A 22698-nucleotide genomic window follows, 5' to 3' on the forward strand; every position below is an offset into this window, starting at 1 on the left:
GGCTGCCCAGGGAGGTGGTGGATTCTCCATCCCTGAAGGCTTTTAAGACGACTGGATGTGGCACTTAGTGCCATGGTCTAGTAACCACGGCCGTAGTGCATCTAGGGTTGAACTTCATGATCTCACAGTTCCTTTCCAACCCGGCTGATTCTATGACTGTGATTCTATGATTTAGATATAGTTCTTTCTTATTATATCAAAAGCTTTTTTTCAGAATGACTTTAAGCCAGTAGTCCTCTTATACTTTTTCACTGAACAAAGACATAGTCCAGGACAAAAATATTTCATATCAACTCCAATGCTGTAGTGCAAGCAAATAAAATGACAAAGCTAAGTGGTCAGAAGAACTGTTAATGTCAAAGATATATGAAAGTAAGTTTTATAAATCAGGACTCAAATAAAAGAAAGATGATAAAGCCAAACTACATTTAGACAGCTTCAAAAAGTCTTTATAAGTCAAATGTAGAAGGGATTATGTGGTGTATCATGAAGAAGGAGCTTTGGGAAATAAGTATGCATGAAATACATGAAATACAATACAGTGGATAAAATGCTTAAATATAACAAACATCACCCGGTTGCAGACAAACAGCAATGATGGCTCTAGGAGTGTTTTTTAAAAAATATATGAAGATATTTTTGTTATAGTTATGACTTTAGGCAACATAATGGATGTTGCAAAAATAAAGGCCAGTCTGTTATAGACTGTCAAGTGAAGCAGCTAAAAAAACACTGTAAAAAAGTCTTAGAGAATTTGTGACAAACAAAGATGATGGGACTTTGAGCTTCTCTTGTACAGATAAAGGAAGCCCTTTAATTCTCTTACATTTCTCATAATTATTTTGTGCTTCAGTATTAAAATGAGCATGATGCAATAAGATACTTGGAAAGAGTAGATTTTCAGAGAATTCATCTGCTAAATTGCCTCTGAGGTTAAAGCTCAGAATTAAAGTAGGATGCGGGACTCAATCTTATGTGCTTTTTCTATTAAAAAATGTTGGCACAGCAGGCTTTGGAACATTGAGTATGTGAATAAATTATGGTTCTAAATAATCTAGTCTGAAATTCAGTTAAAGAACAATTGTTCCCTTATTTGATGGCAAAGTTACTGTAAATCAGAAGTGCTACAAAACCAGATCATTTGGCTTCTGACTTTGAGTAACTCCAGCCACACATCCTGTTTGCTCACCCATGCAGCATTATTTGCTCTTGTCTCAATATGTCCTTTAATACATTTTGATAGTATATATTGACTAGTTTGATCAAAACAGACCATGCATGGAGTTTAGAGGCAGATCCTAAGTTCTTGTATGACTGAGTTCTGTTATGAATGAGTTTTCCCTCATTAAAACTGGTGATATTTATTTGTGAATACTGCTTCCATTGCTCAGGAATTTGTGTCTACTGCAGCAATTGATTTGACTGGAAAATCACATCTTTCTTCGAGGGAATGTCATACTTAGTGCCATGATTGTCTTTATCTTTGATTACCACATGAAAGGCTTTTATTTTTGAAATTCAGATTATATGAGCACACATTACATGATAAAAGAAATTATTATGCAGATTAAATATAATTTAAAAAAGGATTTTGCTTCAATATTCACCTGTTTTAGTTTGTAAAAGACCCTGCTGAGTTCATTTCCATTATTCCCGATTTCTTTCATGAATGAGAGAAGTATTAGGCTCCTTAAGATTATATCATATAATCACATGCCTGGCTCAGTGCAAGCTACTCAGATAAATTTACCATACACAATCATTCTTTCGATGTTTTGAAAAAAAGCTTTTTCTGTGAAGATTCAGTCCATATATGGATTTAAATTTTGAGTGGCCAACTGTCAGGAATTCAAACTAGAAGGTCACTAAATCCCACCAGTTGTAAATACAGGAAATAAAAATTAGTTCATTTTTTCACCTGCTTCTCTGACAGTGAGAACATTTTCTGCCTAGCTTGAAAGGAGAATACTGTCTTGTTTCACTGCTTCCTGTATTTCTGCCATTTTGCAACTGTTTAATCCATCAAGTAGAAACTGCTGCTCTTTGCATAGTGAGCTGCAGAGCTCAGAAATTTAATATGGAACACAATAGCCTCCTAGTTATTGACATTATAATTTCTTCTAGTATTTTACTGGTTGCTTATAAATACGTTTTTGTTACAACATAATAGTGCATTCATTCATTCAATATACAATTGTATACAGGTAGACGTTGTTCACTTTTCTCAAATATTTGCAAGAAACATAAACAAAAAACATATGTTTCAAATATTTCACCTTTTTCCACTTCTGTGCATATGTTGCAGCTATTTGAGCCCTGTGCTTTTTCAAAATCCTACCATTTACTCTCATGATTTATGACATATTCTTTATCTTTCTGTGTTTTTTAAGTATGCTTTGTGCCCTAAACTGAAGATTTTTTTTCCTCAACACTGACCCTCATATCTTCTCCATCTCTCTGATTGTCACAAGAACAATTCCAGCATTTAAATGTATCATTAGGGGTTTTGTGCTGTAATCCTTGCTGTTTGTCTGCATTGCTAATCTTTATTAATTTGGCCACCTGGGGGGCAGGTACTCTGTGTCCCTTGCATGCAGAAACACTTTGTGGCTGAGTGGGTGTTCCATCCACATGGCATCTTCACTATTGTTTTGATATTCAAAACTCTCTTTCAAAAGAAAGAAGGATTACTCCAATGCTTAAATATCTTGCTGGCTCAACATTTCAAAGTATGCTTTGTGCTGTCCATGCATTTTCATTAACAGCTAGCACAAGAGATGGGCTAAAACCCAAAAACTTTGAATCCAACTCCTCTCCTTCCTCTGTGCCTCATCTTGTGGAAACTTTTGAAAGCTGAATCCAGACACAGAGCTGAGTGCTGCAAATTGGACAAACCCAAATCCTACCTCCACCACCCTAGGGGTTTTCCAAATCCTGATCCAAAATGTATTTCCTAGTCTTATTTTTTTAGCTCGTTTCTTTGTAAGATTCTTAAAACTTGCATATCCTTTCCTTCATGATACTTTGGCAGTTTAACATGATTTATTTTAGGTTTGCTCATGATGGTCTACGCCTGACTGTAGAATGTGAGTTTTGAATAGAAGAAAATGGAAGTGTAATTTAATCCCATTTGCTTTACAAAAGCTAAAAGTGATATAAAGAATTACCTACGCTCTACTGCCATACAAGGAAAAATTAGACAAGACAAAAGCTAATGCATATTGCATTAGCCTCTTTGGAGAGGCTAAAAAGCCTATTAGGGTTTTTTTGTTTGATTTGGGTTTGTTTTCATCAGTAAAGTAATTTATCAGTCATGCAAACTTCCAGATTGAGTGGTTTACAAAAATATACACTCTGTTCCTGCAGTATTCAAACACGTTATCATCAGCCCCAAGTGTTGCTGCGTAATATTTTTAAAATCATAGGCTTGATAGCTTGATGAGACTTCCAATAATTATATACAACCTGTTTGCATCTGCTGTCAGTATGTGACCCTTAAAGATCGTGTTTTCTGGTTATTTTTTGCAAACAGTGACCCTAGAAACTTTTTTGGAAAAGAAACATGTTGACTTAACATCTGAAGCTGGGCCTGTGATTTAAACCCACCACCGAATATAAAACTGTTCATGGATTTGCAAGACCTGTGAGCACACAACAGGTCTCCTACTTGATTGAAGTTCACTGCAAATCTGGACATTCTGTAAGGTAGTGGAAAAGTTCTGAAGTTCAAGGACTGGAGGTAAATAAGAATTCTTGTACAAGCTTCTGAAAGTAGACTTCAAAAGTAGCACAACAGGGGAAACTGTCTTGCATGAAAAAAAAAATTTGGAAGGTATAGACTCACTTTCCAGAAAAAGAGTATGAGTGGCCCAGAGTCATGTGAGAATCCACTCAAAGACAGGCACTAGGATGATTCTAAAAACTGGAATCCACTTTAGTCTGCCCATAAGGAGCATGTCCAAAAGTTGAGGAGGCCTATTAAGGGTATGGAAGTGGTACCCTGGGAAAGGAATAAGCTTAAGAGAGAAAGGATGTTAGAAAAATGATAGATAAGTGCTTGTTTGTCTTACCTGAAATTCTCTGTCAAAACAGGAGGAAGCAATTTTGCATCTCCTGTTGCAGAATTTCCCTATTTTGCTGTTGTAATTTAGGTTCTCAAGCATGTCAGTTCAAGATGTTTGGATCACCCACAAAATTGCCACAACCTTCCAAAGAAAAAAGGTGTGTTAAATTGTCGTAAAAAACACTGCAAGAATCTATAAACTTTTAGGTATTTTGGTGAGATTTTGGTTTACGTTTTTCTGCTGCCAAAGGTCTTGACCTTGAACTTTCTTCTCTTGCCATCATTCTCCATGCAAAATTCCCATCAGCTGCAGTGGAGGTCCATGATGAGAACAGTGGCAGAATACATGGAATCCAAATATAAATCACTTAATCCAGCTTTGATGATATAGTTGTCTATTGAGGCTTCTGTACGGATAACAAGAATATCCAAAACTTCCTTTTAAAAAAATCTGTATTTTCCAAAGTCGAACAAGAAGTGCCCAAAATGAGGCATTCAGAAATGGGATACATAGTGTTAGTGCAACATCTCCAGTTTAAAAGTGAACTAAGAGAAAAAAAAAAACACAAACCACAACAAAAAAACCCAAGCACATAGTTACGAAAGTGTCTTTCTCAGTTGTTCCATCCATTGTAAGTCATGTAATCATAATTGCAGCAATTTGATTCTTATTAAAAAGGCAGCCATAATTCATGTATTTAATATTAAAAACCTTGCTGTTTACCTTAGAAAGTGTGCCTTGAGAATTTCATGTACAGGAATTCCAGTAACTACCTGTAAATACTTCTCCAGTGATGTTAGTCTTCTTGTAGAAAAGGAACGGAGTAAGGTGGAAAACATACAAGAGTGGTGAGGAAATGTATGGAAAAAATCCTTTTGTGCAATTCTCAGTTGTGTGCTGACACTGCTGGTGAAGCAAAGGACATGGGAGCTTTGTGTTGGGGGTGAGGGTGGAGTAATGATATTATTTATAAAAGGTACACTAGACTTCCAGCAGATTTTTATGTTTAGTTTCCTGAGTTTTCAAGGGCAATATAAGCAGACTCCCTGGTGGGAAAGGACTCTTAAAACCCATTTTAGACCTTTTCTCATTCCTGCTATGTTCAGTCCAGCTAGTGCGTTTTCCATCATAACCCCTTCTTACTGAGCCTCTTCAGTCTTTCTGGCCCTGTTTCCTTGCCTGACAAGTCCAAAGGTACCCAACCAAACTACTGTTGGGCAGTGCAAGCTGAAATCTGTTTCTCCCACTGTTCCTAATTACTTTCATTTCTTGTTTGAAATGCCTTGCTTCAGCCTCATTTCCTAAAGCCCATCTCCATTTAGTTTATCTCTTTTCTATTTTGGCCTTCAGGTGTCTTCACCATTTATGTTCCAGTTCCTATTATGCCAGGCCAGACTTCTTCTGTCCTCCTATCTGACTTCTCAACATCTGTTACTCTTTATTTTTTCCCCTTAGTTCCTTCCGTTTCGCAAACGGAAAAAACTCTGTATCACTCTCTATCTGTTCGTCCAGCTTTTCCTCCAGGCTGGTTTTAATTTTTGCTTATGTGCAGTTCTCTTAAATGGTCTGTGCTCTACCCTTGCTCCTTCTTCTTTTCTGTGCACAGGCCTGGCCTTTGGCAGAGTTCATCTTTCCTCTGTTAGCTTCTGATTTCAGTCACTTTTCAGACTCAGCATCCAGCTCAGCCTCATGTGTGAGAATGCCTAGTGCATTTAGAAAGTTCTTGGATCTAGTGCTTCAGAAAATAAAAGAAACAGACAAGGGAAAAAAAAAAAAAAGACAGTGGGACAGGGGCATTGCCTGCAAACTAAATTAATTTTGAACAGGGTTAGGGTTACTTGCAACTTCTATCTTAATATTTAAAAAGCAGAGTTCCCATCTTTTATGAGGTGTGTGAATCTTTGCCTTTCTGTGCAAAGTTCTTCCTCCAATAAGCTCACTTTCCTTCTAATGCAGAATAGGTTAGGTTTTAAGTTTTCCCCAAGAAGGTAGTGACATAAAGACTGTCACTCAGTCCTATTAAAAACATTCCTGCTTTACAGTTTTAGGGCAGAGTCAGACCTCTTTACTGTTGGTGTATTATGTTGTAAAAGAGAGCACTTTTCTGTAAATACAAGGCTTTAGTAAAATGTGCATTCTCCCTGAAAGATTTCAGCATTTTCCGGTTGTTGCCTTTTAAGGCATACATTATGTATCGACACAGATTATGTTTTCCTCCTGTCTGCAACAATGCATGCTCAGGAGGAGAGCTACTGACCTAGCAATAAGCGTGAACAGCTCACGGCAAGTGGTAAAGCGGAACTCCAGGAGCTGAAAGGAGAGCACTCCGTTCAGCTGTGCCATGCTACCTCTCTCCTTCTCCTCCTCCTCCTTTTCCTTTTCCTCCTCCTCCTCCTCCTCCTTCTCCTCCTCCTCCTCTCTTTTTCCTTCTCCTCTGTCTTGAGCTGTTACGCGTTCCCCAGACCCCTTGGCTTTGTTGTGCTGCATGTCTGAATAGCAGGAGGGCGATTGGCTGATCGCCGGCTCAGAAAGCGCTTCCCCGCAGCTTACCCCAAGTCACCCACCGACGCCTGGGTCAGGAAATGCGAGTGGGGCTGATGGAGGCGGAGAAGGAGGGCTGAAGGTTTGCACCAGCGCTGGGTGTGACAGCAGGCAGCCGAGCGCTCTGCAGTTTGCGCGTGTCCGACCCGAGTCCGGCACGGATCCGACAATGGAGTGCTGCCGCTGGACAACCGCTGGCACGCTGCTTCTAGCCTCCCTTATCCTGGTAAATGCTCTTTGTTTCCTGCAAATATGTACTGCCTGTAGCTAATATTGTATCTGTGTGTATATATGCGGGTGGGTATGTTTTTAATCTCCTAAGATTGCAGTTGGAAAGAGTTTGTTTTGAACTAGTCATGTAAATCTTACTCTCTCTAAAATACTGCAGACTTGGAGCCGCAATACTGTGGCTTGCTGCAGATAGAATTGAGAAGTTCATATTGGCATCACTTTTCTAAACTTCGAGAGCAATGACCTGTGGATGGTGATTTAACTGCTTGGGGTTTAGAGAGGAGCTGTTTCTCGCCTCTTTGAGTCAGACTGTATCACGCTGTAATGTTTCTGGAATTTTTTTCTGGGAAAAAAAGGGGGGGGAGAAAAAAGTATTTTTCAGTTTTGCACATGCAGAAGAAACAGATACAGCATGTGCTGAACCTTTTCCTGAAGCCAGCTTAAATGAGCTCTCATTAGTGCTGTTAAGTCGTTACAGAGTGTAGTAAGGAGTGTAGCTCACTGCTCCATCTGGGTTCTTAACCTTCTGCAGAAGAAATTGTATTCATTTTCAGTAGAGTGGTGCTTGAGCAAGGTCAGTGAGGGTCAATAGTTTATGTTATTAACTGCACTAGAACTTGCACCATACTCAGACATCCAGTTTCCCTGGCATAACAAACTTTTGAAAGATACGTTATGCGATACCTGGTATACTTTGGGGCAGTAAACTTGATCATTACTGTATTATTTGCTTGCATACTTCTCCTGTTTATCCTGATAGGATGCTCTACAGCTGAGTGCTGTAGCTATGCTGTTTGATTGACATTCTATGTTCCATTTTGACTCATTTTTATGAGTGGTATGTTTGCAATCAGGAAATCTGCAGTAAGGATATAATTATGCACAGTCTTGATGCCACAGTCATCTTGGAATACATATGTTGCCTTTTTCTGAAAATTTGACTGAGTGTAGTTGTTCAAGTAGCAAATAACTGTTAAGAAATATATGAACTTTATAGCAGCTTGCATCTTCTTATATATATGTATAAAACAATTCATTGTAAACTAATCTTAACATGAATTGTAGTAGCCACCTGGGAACCTAAACAATAGGATAATCCTATTCAAAATGCTTATTAAAAATTATTGTATTATTGAAAAAACCAAACAAGTTTTTTGGTATAGAATCACTAAATAGTAATTGATCACTAGAAATAATAGTGCTATCTGGACTGATATAAAAGTCTTATTTTGTTTAAAGGTATATTTTCCATTTCTGTAACAAATGTGGATAGAGCCTTCCCAAATCTTCGTCCGCGAAGCCTAGCCATGAGTGAGAATATTTTCCATTTAAAATACTGAATTCACACAAAACGACATTAAGTCAGCATAAATTCTCTTTTGTTTATGAAAATGAGACATTTATAACCTGATGACTGTAATATGTTATGAGCCAATCTTGCAGGACTAACTTGCAGGATCAACAGGAGATATGACTCAATAAGACTGTGTAAAGACTGTAGGATTTCACCCTATGTTAAGCTCATACTCATAATATTTGTACATCACTTTGCTGCTTGTGAATTAAGTTCTCAGCCCCCGATTCACAAAAATAAATAGTCCATTCTGTTGCATTATATTCCACACTATACTAGTTTGTGTTTGTATGACTTACCCTGCCTCAAGAGATTTGCCACCATCTCCCACCAAATCTCTTTGTGCCTTAAGAATAGTGATGTGAAGCAAGCTTAACTTTTCTTTTTTGAATCAGACCATTCTTTTTCTCTTACATAGTCAGGAAAATCTCTCATTTGCTTTCAGCAGGAGATTAGGTAAACATGCAAGTATTTGACTTACAGCTTGGCTAGAGATAAACTGTAGGATACCTTGGTATACTTGTTCCTACTGTAGTTTATTGCAGCATGAGTTCACAGAAGGCAGGGCAGAAAGGTCATAGATGTTTTTGAGAAAAAAGAAGGCATTGGATCAGGCCTGTGACCTGGATATTAGCATCCTAGATATTAGTTTTTGTCAAGTTTGAAATCTGACAGTCAGCATTTGGATTGATGTGTATCACCTTGAATCTCAATAAAACCCCCTTCTTGCTCACAATAACCAACACCAGCAGCTTCTAGTTATGTAGCACTCTAGTTACATCAGCAGAGGTTCACAGTTGTAATAAGGCTGTGCAGTAAATGCTTACAGGATTGGCCCTGCAACAATTTATCACAATTTTCATTGTGATAAATTTTCACAATTCCTAAATTTTCATTGAGACACTGTAGAGCAAGGTAGCAGCTAAAGTCTTTGTTCAGCATCCTTGCCTGAGGAAGGAGGTTGCATAGCCTGGGCACATGCACAGCCCATGCATATGTGATGCTAAGGCAATCAAGCTTTAGCAGCCTCACAAGCTGTGACAAATCCGTGGGCAGCAACATCAATAACCTCTCCTGTTTCTCGCACCAGCAGCTGCCTGGAGTGGTGTAGTAGGGAGTGTAGCTCACTACTCCATCTGGGTTCTTAACCTTCTGCAGAAGAAATTGTATTCATTTTCAGTAGAGTGGTGCTTGAGCAAGGTCAGTGAGGGTCAGTAGTTTATGTTATTAACTGCACTAGAACTTGCACCATACTCAGACATCCAGTTTCCCTGGCATAAATGTGGGTTAGGTACTTCCATGGCATTTTGAGAATCTGAACCATAACACTATGATGCCTGTTTTGAAAAAGTAGTATCAGACTGAAAGTAGCTTTGAAGTTTCTCATGAAGTTTCTGTCTTTCCAGAGAAAGACCAGGTATGTGGAGAATTTTGCTTATTGCTTTGTGAACTTTTGCAAGCTAAGGAAATATTAGCCCACCACTTTTAAGAGCAACAAACAAAAGCAGGCATTCTGTTCAAAAGATTTTCCTTTCTATTAGTTTATAAATAAAAGCTTAACACAAGGAAGTCACAGTTGTCTAACTCAAAGGAAATGTGACCAAAACCATAACCAGCCATAGTTCTACCGAACTTTAAGTTAAATCATGTGATGTCAGAAGGGCATTTAATCACACTTGCATTTGTTATTTGCATCTTTTCAGCAGTTTTTTTTAGCTCTCTTTGTTGCTGTTATGATACTTACAGAAGTAACACTAGTAACTGTAATAAAGTGCATGTGTCTTTCTGCTGGATTTCTTTCTTTTGCTGTGCTAGTTTATACGTGGAAAATAGTCAAATACAATAGTCCATTTCTTCCAGGTTCTTTGACATTACACTTCCATATTATCTATCTAGGTCTGTCTTGGATGACTACAAGCACAATTAGCCAGTGAAAGGAATATAATGTTTCTTGTTTACATCTGACTGTACAAAGCTTCACAGTTTTTCCTTTCATATGTGGATAGGTCTACCTACTGTTGTAGTCTGCTCCTCATTTCTACAATTCTATTGAGAGGTTTTTTTCCAGTATGAGGTCCAAAGTACACACGTATATTTTCATGCATAATCATGCATATGTACAGACTGGCATTTAATCACATCAGCTGGGTAAGGATGCACTGAAATACAAAGCTGAGATTTATTCACTGAGATTTATTCATGCTACAAAGTCCATAATTTCTCACCACTGTGGTTTGTGACCAGTGCTGCTGTACTTCAAATTTGTCATGTCTATAAACCAAAACAATTTCTTATATGAAGGACTAGATGCTACTAAGTATGTATGATCAGAATTTCTTCCTGTATTACTCTAGAATTCTGTGTTTGGACCTATTTTATTGACCTCTTCCTTCAGTTTTTTTGGGTTTTTTTGAAGTATATAATTCATTTACTCTTTTTCTACCAAGTGCAGAGACTTGTGTGAGATGAACTAAGGCTGTGTGTTGGAATTTTTTTTTTTTAGATTTCCGTGAATGGTTTTGGATTTTAGTGAATAGTTTTTAAGTCAGTACTTGATGTAGGCCATTGAGCTACTGGTTTGCTTCACCGGTGTCATTAAGTTTAATGTGTTCTTTTAATGACTTTGATAGATTCATAGGCCAGTGAAAGAATAATAAAAAAAGGTATGAAACTAAACACTGTGGAGAGACTGAGGATTGGTATATGGTCATCTCTGTTCATGGATCTGTCAGCAGGACAAACTTCAATGCTCAGAAGTTTCATAAGTTAATGTCAAACCTGACTGGGCCACATGACCAGACAAATAATTCTTAAGGAGAGGACTGTCAATCTCCACATGACTGAATTTTCACTGAAGCAAATAAAAACTCAATCCCTTATAACTATGTTGTTAGCCATCCAAATACAACCTCATGGTTTCTGTTACAATGTTGTATTGTAAGATCTGCAGGCAGCAGCATTGTTTTTATTGCTATTTTAGATATTTTCTTCAGCTTGTAGTAAAACTCAGAACTGTATGGGAAACAATTATACGGGGGAAAAATGGGAAATTGCAGTTTGTGTTCTCTTGTATGAGGAAGGAAAGAAGAATAGTAAGATCATTCCTATATACACAATCTGAAAGCTGAAGGTAGTGAAAAAAACAGTGAGAACACACCAACCACCAGATCCTATGGTATCATGATGGGGAGCAGGAAAAGGAAAAAGAAATTACTTGTCCCAGCTCAAACCAAGGACAGTTATTAAATAAGTCTTCTCATCTGGTGGACAACAACTAATCAAAAATTGACAGGAAATGTTTAATGTCATCAGAATATGGTACTGTGGTATGAACCTTGACTAATTCTAACTCATGTACAGGAATTAGCCTAGGTTTTGCTGTTGGCTTCTCTGTCTTCTCATATCAGCTTATGAACAGTAGGCTTGTCTTAACAGATGGCTGCCCAGCTTTGCATATTCAAGGTCTTATAACATTTTCTGACTCTTACAGGCATGTTCAGGCAAAATGGGGCAAGTAAGCAAAAGCTGTACAATTTCATGGAGTGAGAAAATCTTCTCTAGGTCCTTAACCCTGTCTAGTGTTGAACACAGACCAATAATAGTCAAAGCTTAGTACAATCTGATCATTTAGATATCCTTCTATCTCAGGGAATGTAAAACATTTCATCATCGATCTGAGTTTTTCTGTCTTGCATACTACATGTTCAGAGCTATTTTTCTAATTGGCTCAAATTTTTCCTTTGGCAAAAGGGACAAAGGAAGAGGGTCCTCTATTGGGTGTTATAGATATTAGAAAGATTTAAAGGTTGGTATCATGGTTTTAAAGGTTATTCTTAAAGGTTTCATTTGTCTATCAAGATTTTATGCAGTACCTTATCTTTGTCTTTTGAAGGTTTCCTTACAGTTGTATAGTGTCATGAGCCTTTAAAGATTTTGTCCTTTTTGGAAATGGCACACACCATTCTCAGACTACTAACTCATAATAAAAATATAATAGTTCATAAGCACAATATTAGCTGAGATTTAAGAGCAAGGTTCTCATCTGCATAAACTGATTTGCCTCTGCAATGCAACTGTGCTGAATTCCATCTGTTTAGACTTTGTACTGAAGTATTTTCATCTAATAACTGATTTTATTTTGAGCTTTTACTTGTAGTATTTAGACATTATGCACAGGAGCAACTAAACACCTCTAAAAATATTGGTCATGAAGATCATCTTGTGAAACCTCTGAGTGGCCAATTTATCTTAATTTCAACAGAACACCTTTGCTGGGTATTTTGGGTTTGTTACAGTCTGAATCTTAGTGTGCACATTGCAGGCTACTGTGGGCTGGGATCTTCTCTGCTTGACTGGCAGTGAGACATTACCATATCAGATATTACTAACTCTAGATGCATTTCCAATTTTTTTTCTTTTACTCTCTTCTAATACCCTGTTTAGAATTTCATTTCACATTTCATTTGACTTCTTTTTGCTGCAAGAATGAAACTTTTCCATATTTTTTATGAAAGTAGCTAAAGTTGCAGTGAAATTGGAAGGGTAAGGAAAGCAGTGTATTTGGTAGATTTAATTTTCTTGCAAAGCAAGCATATGTAGAAACCCTAACAGTTTTGCTGCCTGTGGATTATTTGGTCACTGCCTTTAAGGGGCAGTCCTTCTTCTTGTTCATTGATTCTACTGTACATTAATTTTCACATGGTTTTCACTTCAGTCTTCACTGCCTTTATGAAATGTCTTCCAAAGCTTCAACCCTTTAGATTTCTGCCTTTCGAGGACTTCCATAGAGCAAGCTCAGCAGAAAGGTATCAGGGTAGAGAAAAGGGGGTGTGTGAAAATGTAAGATATCCTGAAATAAAGTCCAACAGTGCTCAAGAAATGAGACAGGAATTTATATGCAACTTATAATAAATTCAAACTGTCCCATAAAATAAATATAACTCATTTTGTTTCCATATGAATATAATGTGCGGGTGTCAAATTTCCCCTTCCAGCTTTTTTGGATATAATCTTAGTCGTTGTTTGAAGTTTGCCAGTGTATTGTTCAGGTTCTGCACTGTATCAATAGACCCAGATATGAAAGGAAATAAAGGAAGCAATAAGGTCTACTGTTTTGGTGCTGGCATAAGATTGGTGATTTATTTATTTATTTATTTATTTATTTGCTTACTGTTTTATTGAAATCTTGTATTTAAGTTGTTTAGGGCAAACATAACTGCTGTTAACAAGCCCAGGGCTGCCTCTTCTTATTGTAAATATTTTTTGGATATGACATTTTCATAGTTCCTGTAACTTTTATATAGGAGAGAAGATTCTCACGTTACTGTGGTATGGCAAATATGTTCCTTAAAGGTCCAGCCATGTTTAAAATACAGAAGGTCTGAATTAGCTGAACTGGAGAGGCAAGTGCTTCAATAGAAATCTCTGAAACTAAAAACTTTAGCTGCCTAAGTTTTAATTGTAAGATTCTGCCAATCCAAACTTTAGCAATCTTGTCATTCTCTGATGGCTCACCCACCCATCAGTGCTCGTGAGCACCTGTCAAGAGGGAGGGTGTTATCCCCTTACCAGAGCTGAAGACTGACTTAGAGAGGAATGCATATCCTTTCTATGTAGCATCCTGGTTCAAAGTGTGGATGTGTAATTTCTTTTATTTGGTGAGAGCAAGGAAACATAAATATTTTCATCATATGTGATAGAGAGCAGCATGAGAGTAGCAGCAATTTTTGTCCTTCCTAAACACTTCAGTTTAATTTAAACTAATGGAGAAAAAAAAAATCTGGTACTTTTAAAACACTCCTTCACCTTGGGACTGCAAATTCTCAACAACCAAGTGTATACTCCTTTAAAGAAATGTATTTATTAATTTGAGATCAATTTATTGGTGAGAAAGGGAGAAATAAATACGTTAGATAAACTCTGAGATTTATAGCTACTTCCTAGGGTCTAATGAGCTTTTTTTCTCTTCTCTCTTCTCTTTATTTTTGGTTATGATAAGGAATCTTGAGCTTGCTCAATGGTTTCCTTCCTCCCTCCCTCCCTCCCTCCTCCTTTTCCCCTTCCTCCCCCCCTGCCTTTCTCTCTTTCCCTCTTCCCTTGCTCTCTCTCTTTACCCCCTATTTTTTACATAAATATTTCCATTTCAGTTTTCCTGCCTCCAGCAAGGCTTAATGTTTCAACCCTTTATACGGTCCCTTGTTGATAAAATAAATACACACACATCGCCATGAGGTAACTGAGGGAGTTGGCAGACCATCAGAAGAATAGGAGGTTTCATTTGTTTTGAATAAACCTCATAATTGCGGATGTTACCTGAAATTACACAACTCTTTGGAAAGTTCTTCTCCCTTGTCTGAAATGCCTCTTGACCAGAGTATCATCTTCCTGTTGCAACCTATGGCACCTTGCCTTAATGCTCTGATCTGCTCCAGATGAGTGTGAGCCATCATAGGGCTGGGGAACCCATTAAAATCTATGCTGATGCAACAATGTCTTCTAGCTCAGATTTTCAGAATTAGAGTTTTCTAAAGCCAGACCACATGGGGTTTGGTGTACATTAGGGAACTCACTGTTGAACATTGTGACCTGTACAGAGGGTTAGGCTGGGTAAATATCTGAAGCTTAAGGTCAGTTTACGAAAGCAAAGGAAAATGGTTAATATAAATTTCTTCAGTGTAGTACCCTGCCTCTTTGGGGGAGGCAGTGGAGCTTGCAGTGTCAGACATATGTTAGCCATTTTTAACTTAAAGCTGATGCACAGTGCCCAGCCAGCACACACCTTTCATTTCTTACTACTGAGAAAACACTTGGCATGCAACAGGCCTTGTCAGAGATAACAATTTTACTTTTCTCTCATCTCCTTTCTGTGAGCGTTGTAGGACTTTCTCTGCCTGCAGTTTTTGCTACATGGAACACAAACCCGAAGTCCTTGAGTGCAATATGCACTTTTGAACCCATGCTATTGCGTAGGTTCCGAATTCTGAAGTGATTTCACCCATTGTGCATCTGAACCAGTGCTAGCCTTGAAAAAAACCCTTCTGAGTCAATTAAGCAACAAGTCTGAGGCTGAGCCAGCTTGGACCTGCTCTGTATTGGATCACCGATGCCTGGTGTTTACATCAACACAGCAGGATTTAAATACAACAGGGTAACTTGAGCCTGTGAGAGCAAAAAAAAAAGCTCTTGTATTCAGATGGCTCTCCTGGTGTGTATTTTCATATGGGTAACTGGAGTGAGAGATAAGACTGATCTGTTATAGGGAACTCAGCATGCACGACATTGAAGTGATATGGTGTCAGCTCCATCGTCTGCCAGCAACCCCCCTTTCCTGTCCCTCCAGCTGGCTGCTGCCCTTCTAGGAGAAAAAATGAGCTCACGTTTGGCACATTTCTCCTGGGATACAACTTCCAGTCCAGGTTTAGGAATGGCTGCTTAGCTCCTAATGTCCTGAGATGACTGTTTGTTGATTCTTCCCTGTGTTGTTGCAGGTGAGAAGCAGTGTACTCTCTATTGTAAGTTTTAAGAGGCTGCATATATACAGCACAAGCTATATGGTTTGCTTCAGGGCAGTAGGAATTCTTTGGGACCATGAGGACAGCACTGGCAGTGTTCTTATCCTTCAGAGACCACTTGGTGTGTGGAGATGTTGATGTCAGAGGGTGCAGTCTGTACAACACAGACTACTGACACTGTGTTTTCAAGATGACAGAGTTCAGTGTGACACTTTGTCCTATTACTTGTGCATTAGCCATATGAGGTCATGGTTATGGTTAGGAGGAGAGGAGAGGTTATTTATCCATGAACCTTTGCTTTCATGTGCAAAAGAAAAAGATGCTACATTTTTTCTCTTTTCTTTTACCTTAGTAATGAGCCTGTCTTGCAAGACTGAGTTGTTAAGAATAAGAGAAGATGAAAAGGAATGCAACACTGAAAAGGACTAACAGCAAATTTTACTTATGTCCCTGGGAACCGAGCTAGCTGTATATCAGGTGTTTTCCTTCAGGGTAAAGAAAAATCATCCACCTATTGCTCTTTCCTTTGTTTGTGTTTACAGGAGCAGATTAAGCATTGGAAAACTGCAAGAGGATCTTGGTGAGATTTCCTCTTCTATCCCCATCAAGGTGTTTTCCCCTGTTTCTTTTAAGTAATGGATGATTTAGGGCAAAAAGAAAGAGTAAATTAAAAACTACCCAGAAGGAGATTTGGACTTTTTTGTTTATTCCTTTTTCAGAGACTGAAAAAATAAATCCTGGCCTCTTTACTACCAAAGTCTGAGCATAAAGTGATTACCCAGAGTACAGAATGTACACACTCACGTGTGTGTGCTCCCGTGCCAGTGCCCTCCTTGATGTGTGGAGACACTCAAATCAAGGGTTCCTGTGCCAGGGGTTTTTCCATGGGAAATACTCTCTTGAACCAGTCAGAGGCCTATTGCTTTTTCTTGCAAGTGAAAAGGAGGCAAAAATTCCCAAGTTAATTCCGAGACTGTGGAAGCCTGGGGCAGTGGGCTGATCCTGTTCAGCATACAGTTGCATACCCAATAGAAGGGAGCTGCTGCCCTCCAGGGAGCAGGGGAGACAATGTACAAGGGTTCACCTCAAGATGTCTGATGCTCATTGCAGCTGCTTTTCCTTCCACATTGTTTGCCTGAGAATATGGTGTTTTAGCAGTATTTTGAACAGTTCTGTAGGCATCCTTTTGATTTGGCCATGTGGAACAGCCTGCGTTTAATCATGGCAGCAGTTGCACTCAGCATCTCAGATGTGGTAAACAGCTCTCATGTCTCTCTTCATCTTTTAACTTCTGTGAGAGCAGAACTTCCATTAATTTGGTAAGTATGTCAAGTAGGCAGGTTTTTCTGTTTTGTGTGGTCCTTCTGGAGGCTGGTTGGGTGGCTGGTCTGGTGGCAGAAGTCCTTTTATTGCATGTACATGGGATACAGACAGGACAAGGGGAAGACAAGCTATTTACTGTGAAGGAACAAGACTCAGGATGGGAGAGGTTCCAAGCGTGGAGAAAAACATACAGCATTTGACAGGACTTTATTATATGGACCTTACAGTTATTATATGGACTTTAACGTTATTATGTGGTTTCAGATATGTATATCACATTGTACCCACACTACACAGTGCACAGCCTGGGCACGCCTGGGCTTGTCACGAGTTTGCCTGCTCCCTGCCTCCCTGTTCCCTCTCTGACAGGCTGAAGAAGCTGCAGAGAGGAGACAGTTACCATTTGCCCTTTCCTTCCCATGTTCCTCCCACGTTCCTCTCCCTTTGCCTGTGTCCCTACCCCGATTTGTTCCCCCGTTTGTCTGTCTCATGCTCCACCCTGTGTTCTAGCCCCTTCCCTGCCTAAACCCATAAAACCTCTGGACACCTCAATAAAGTATTCCTCTTGTACCTTGTACCTTGTACCTTGTCTCTGGACCCTTTCTTCAGTATGGTACTGTGTCTTGGTTTAAAGACAAAAATTGGGGCATGAACCGCAATAAAATGAACTCACTCCCCTTTCATTTGCCCCCCTTCCCCAATACAGAGAGACAAAATATGTGAGTAGGTTATAAGTGAAAAAATAACAGTTTTGTAACAAGGAAAGTAGTAGCAAAACAACAATACCAGCAGAAGGGTTCAAATCAACAACACAGAGAGAGAAACGCTTCTAGTTTCTTCCTCCTTCCAACCCCCAGGACAAAACAAGAAAGAAAATAGCAGGGGCTTCCACACTGGACCAGGCAGAACACAATGGAAAAAATACCTGGAGAGCTAGTTCATTCAAGCCAGGGGCTTCTCTGCTGAGATGCCAGCTCGATGGCAATGTGGATGCAGGAGCTCTCACCCTGTCAGCGGCACCAGAGGATCCAAACGTCAGTGAACTGCGGTGGCTGGGGTGGGGATGATCCCCGGCCTGCTTTGATCCCAGCACAAGTCAGTGGCTCCTGGCTTCTGCTGCTATTCCCTGCAATAGAAATGGTTTCTGATGGCAATGCGACAGATCCCAGCTTTGCTACTGTTCCAGCGGCAAAGAAGCGGTTGCCAGCAGTGACTGAGACCCTGGAGCAGTTCCAGCTTGCAGCAAAACCCCTCTCTCCAACTTCCCATGCTGGGTGGGCAGAGTAGTCCCCTCAAATGACATAATATGGTATGAATATTCATTGCTATAGCTCCCTCCCCTGGCTTGTGGCCATAACATAGAGTTATTCTGGAAGAGTAGATGTACTTGGTCATACAATACCATTTAAAATGGTGTGCAACTGTTTGTCTACATACATGAAACATTTTTTTTTTGGGGCACTGAAAACTGGATGTGTCAGAATATTTTGCTTACAATGTTTACAAGATATTCACTCTGGAAAAGTTTCAACAGCTAGTTAGAAATATCTTACATGTTAACATTTTGATTGACAGTAATTACTAATACTAATTCAACTAGCTGTGAATTTGTTCTGACCTGCCTTTCTTCAAAAGCCAGAGATTTCCAAGCAGTTCCCCATCTGAGCTGTAATCTGGCTGTTTCCTTGGATAGAATGCAACAAAGATACACAACATTATGCAAATGAAATTTTACAAACCAGATATTTACATGGGTTGAAGCTTTTAAGTATTTTTTTTTATATAAAGAGGTGAGGTCACTGGCCTTGTCTCCTGCTGTTACACATCTAGGTAAGTGCTGAGAGCATTTCTTCCTGGTTCACTACAGATAGCATTTTAATACTGTGTGAAATATATATTTAACCTCAGTGACAAACTAATATCAAAGGATCGTCCAGCATTACTCAAAAAAGGAGAATGTGTGGCTTGGCAAGAATTCATGTAGGGGTGTGGTGGTTTCACTCGCCCCCCCCCCCCCCCCCCCCCCCAGGGCTGGAAGCGGTTGGTCCCAGGTGAGTTTCCGATGCGGGGCCAGTCGGAGCTGTGTTTTGCCCCTGCGAAATTAGCATATTACAACAGCCAGAAAGGAAGTTGTTGACAGAGAGAATCGGAGCCACGAGGGGTGGCCGGGGGGGCCTCCGAACCTGGGGGGCCCCAGCCCTCCACAGCCTTCTTTTGGCCAGGGCCGGGGCGGTTTCCTTGCCGTTTCCCCCATTGCAAGTGGAGGGAGCAACAATTGTGAAGCAGAGCTGGAAGAATTCCAGGCAGAGGAGAGAGAAAACTTCAAGCAGTCTCGCTGCCACCTCCTCCACAATGGCAGGGCAGGAGGCGACCTGGAGCTGAGACTGAAACACGGAGACAGGCTGAGGGGCTTGGAGGTGCCCTGCATCAGGTTTGGACGAGGGCAGCCGAAACTGAAGGACGAGGAATGCGGGAGAATGCCCCCCCTGATACTTGGCAAGTCCAGCTGGTGCTGCAGCTGAGATAGAGAGAAGCCAAACCAAACAGGCTGTTTCTGGGTAAGGACTTTGGCGAAAACTGTTTGGGGTATAAAGACTGAGCAAAAACCCAGAAACCCTGCAACCTGGGGAGGAAGTGGAGAAGTCCCTGAATCTTACTCCCTGGGAGGAACCTTCACAAACCAGGGGGAAAGGACTCAAAAGCTGACTCTGTGTAAATCGTGATGAAGACCTGATGAAGCAAGTGTTCCCTTGCAGCTCAGGAGGAGACTTCAACAGAGGCCAAACAGCTGATAGGGGTGAAGAAGACCCCTTCCCTGTTACCCCAATGAGAGAGAGACTTTAGCTATCGTCCTGGAGGGTTCTTCTCCTGGATTGATGTGGGAGGACCCCAAGGGTGGTAGAAATTGTATTAATGCTGTGTATTTATTTGCTTTTTAGTTTCTATAGTTTTTATTCTGTTAGTAATAAATTTTGGTATAATTCCCCATGCTGAGTTGTGCCTGTCCGAGAACTTCTCTTTCACCTTGAGGCAAATTGTGGGGAAGCTTGGAAATTGGATTTTTTGGGAGCTGTGAAACCACCACAAGGGGTGCACTTGGACTTATCGAAAAAGGACGGCAGAAAGATCTATGTAGGAAAAAATACTAGTTTTCTGTACCTAACATGATTTTCACAGTAGTGAAAGACAAGTTTAGGCAGTGGCCTCAGAAGAGCTTTGCATATTGTCACTGACAGCTCATCATACCCTGAAACAGTGGGGATATGATAAGAACCAGATGATATAAATTTCTTAACCAAACTCAGCAGTTCATATTATCTGAGAAATAACTGGCTTAAATTCTGTATCAGTGTCTTATGTCCAACAAGAGTTTAAGTGCATTTTTCACTATCTATATTGCTATATAATCTGTGGAACACACTGGGTGCTTTTTACTGAGCATTACACTCAACATTTTACTGAGGAGGAAGACTGGATGCCTCAGAACCAGAGGAGAAGTTAAAAAACATGATCTGCATTTATACACACTCTTTTCTATGTCACACTGACAAATAGTTGGATTCTGTAGGGATAGCACTGTTACAAACAAAATTTTAAATTCAATTTCAGTATGTGACTAAGATATATTTTCCTAAGGCTGAACTTCTTTTATAGACCTTAGGACATGAACAGAAGTGGTGCTGATCTTCATGTGTCTGGCTCTGTGCACCCACATGCATGTGCACACACATGGTTTTAGAAGAAATGTAGTTCTTATCAGGAATGTGACTCCTGGATCCCCATGTAGCTGTTGTGATTTAAGGATGTGTGACACTTGTGTGTTTCACATACTATTCCAAATAGTTTAAGTTATTTCTCTGTACTGTGTGTTAGTGGAAAGGGTAGGAAAGACCTCTTAATATAACATGAATGCCTGACAACTCTTTAATAAATTTGGAAATTACTGTTAGACACCAAACCTGGATTTTTTTAAAGAGTCAAATTGGATACTCTTTTAGTCTTACTTGATTATGTCAGGTTACTTTTGTTTGTATTTGTAGTGGGTTTCTGTGGCTGGGTTTTGGTAGCGGGGGGGGACTACAGGGGTGGCTTCTGTTAGAAGCTGCTAGAAGCTTCCCCTGTCCTGTGGAGCCGATGCCAGACAGCTCCAGGATGGGCTTCCTGCCACTGGCCAAGGCCGAGCCAATTAGTAGTAGTAGTGGTGGTAGTAGTAATGCCTCTATCATAACATATTTAAGAACAAAAGATTGTTCTGCAGAAGAAATTCCAGTCAGGGAAGAGTGGAGTGAGAACATGGGAATAACAATGTAGACACTAAGGTTGGTGCAGATGGAGGGGCAGGAGGTGCTCCAGGCACCGGAGCTGTGGCCCCTGTGGCCCATGGTGCAGACCATGGTGGAGCAGCTGTGCCCCTGCAGCCCATGAAGGACCATCGGGGTGCAGAGACCCACCTGCAGCCCATGGAGGAGCCCATGCTGGAGCAGGTGGATGCATGAAAGAGGCTGTGACCCTTGGGAGACCCAGGATGGAGCAGGGTCCTGCCAGAGACCTGCGGCCCATGGAGAGGGAAGCCCACGCTGAAGCAGGTTTTTCCCGGGTAGGACTTGTGACCCCTGTGGGGGACCCACATTGGTACAGCTCATCCATGAAGCACTGCACCCCATGGAGGAGTCACCCACGGGACAGCAGTTTGGGAAGAACTGCTGCCCGAGGGATGGACTCACATTGGAAAGGTCCATCAAGGACTGTCTCCTGTGGAAGGGACTACACAGGAGCAAGGGAAGGACTTCTCTCCCTGAGCATCGGCAGAAACAACAACTGACTGTAACCCCCATTCTCTGTCCTCCTGCACTGCTGGGGAGGAGGAGGGAGAACATGAAAGGAAGGAGAGGTGGGGGGAAGGTGTTTTTAAGACTTTTATTTTTCACTCTTTGGCTCTCATCCTGTTAGTAATAAATATAAGTAGTATCCCTGCTTTGGGTCTTTTTTTGCCCATGAAGCTAATCAGTCACTGACCTCTCCCAGCTCTTATCTCTACTCATGAATTCCTAGCTGGTTTTTTTTTCTCTCTTCTCTCTTCAGTTGCAGAGAGAGAGTGAGAAGAGCGGCTTTAGTGGGTACCTGGTATTTGGCCAGGGTCAACCCACTACAGTATTATAAGAAGTCCTTTATTCGATTTGTAGTTTAAAGACTTTTTTTTTTTACTTCTTAAGTGTCTTCACCTGAGTACCCTGTTTCCAGTGATTTCATTTTTGACACATGATCCTTTTTGCTTTCTGGTCCAATAGCACAAAGTGTTCGTCCTCTTTCTCATTAGGCTATTCTTTGGGAGTTCTGCTGCCCATTCCCACTTTAGCTGAGGGGTTGGGTGGTAGCTGCAAAATCACTATCAGATTAAGTGTGTATTAAGATAATAAGGTACTAAGAAAGAGCTGGTTTTGATTAGTATTAGTATTAGCAGATTTGTTTTATGTAGGTCATTGATTGCAGGTGACATTTCTGACTTGATGCTTTTGATGTCAGGATATCCTGAGTTTTCTGTGGACAAAACAGTGGGTGTTTCCTGGGAAGCTCGGGCTGAGACCCACCCTAGAATGGATGGAAGGGATAAGGCAGGTCTTCTGGTACCAGCAGCAGGGCATAATGAATCTTGATGACTGCATTTTACATCTTC

The 22698-nt window shown here is 40.3% G+C and overlaps 1 protein-coding gene across 7 annotated transcripts in view; it reads left to right on the forward strand.

Annotated features, from left to right (window-relative positions):
* Nucleotides 1-22698, forward strand: part of ADAMTSL1 (ADAMTS like 1) — a 399489-nt gene that overhangs the window by 191126 nt on the left and 185665 nt on the right. The window contains exon 1 of one of the 7 annotated variants that reach the window (XM_064642567.1): nt 6244-6831. The exons of the other annotated variants lie outside the window; for them this stretch is intronic. Within the exon in view, the coding sequence (XP_064498637.1) occupies nt 6775-6831 (57 nt within the window). The 5' untranslated portion in view covers nt 6244-6774. Of the gene's footprint in view, nt 1-6243; nt 6832-22698 lie in introns of those variants that run through there. 7 annotated transcript variants of the gene reach the window in all.

Source organism: Pseudopipra pipra, chromosome Z (genome assembly GCF_036250125.1).
Source record: "Pseudopipra pipra isolate bDixPip1 chromosome Z, bDixPip1.hap1, whole genome shotgun sequence".
Lineage (NCBI taxonomy): Eukaryota > Metazoa > Chordata > Aves > Passeriformes > Pipridae > Pseudopipra > Pseudopipra pipra.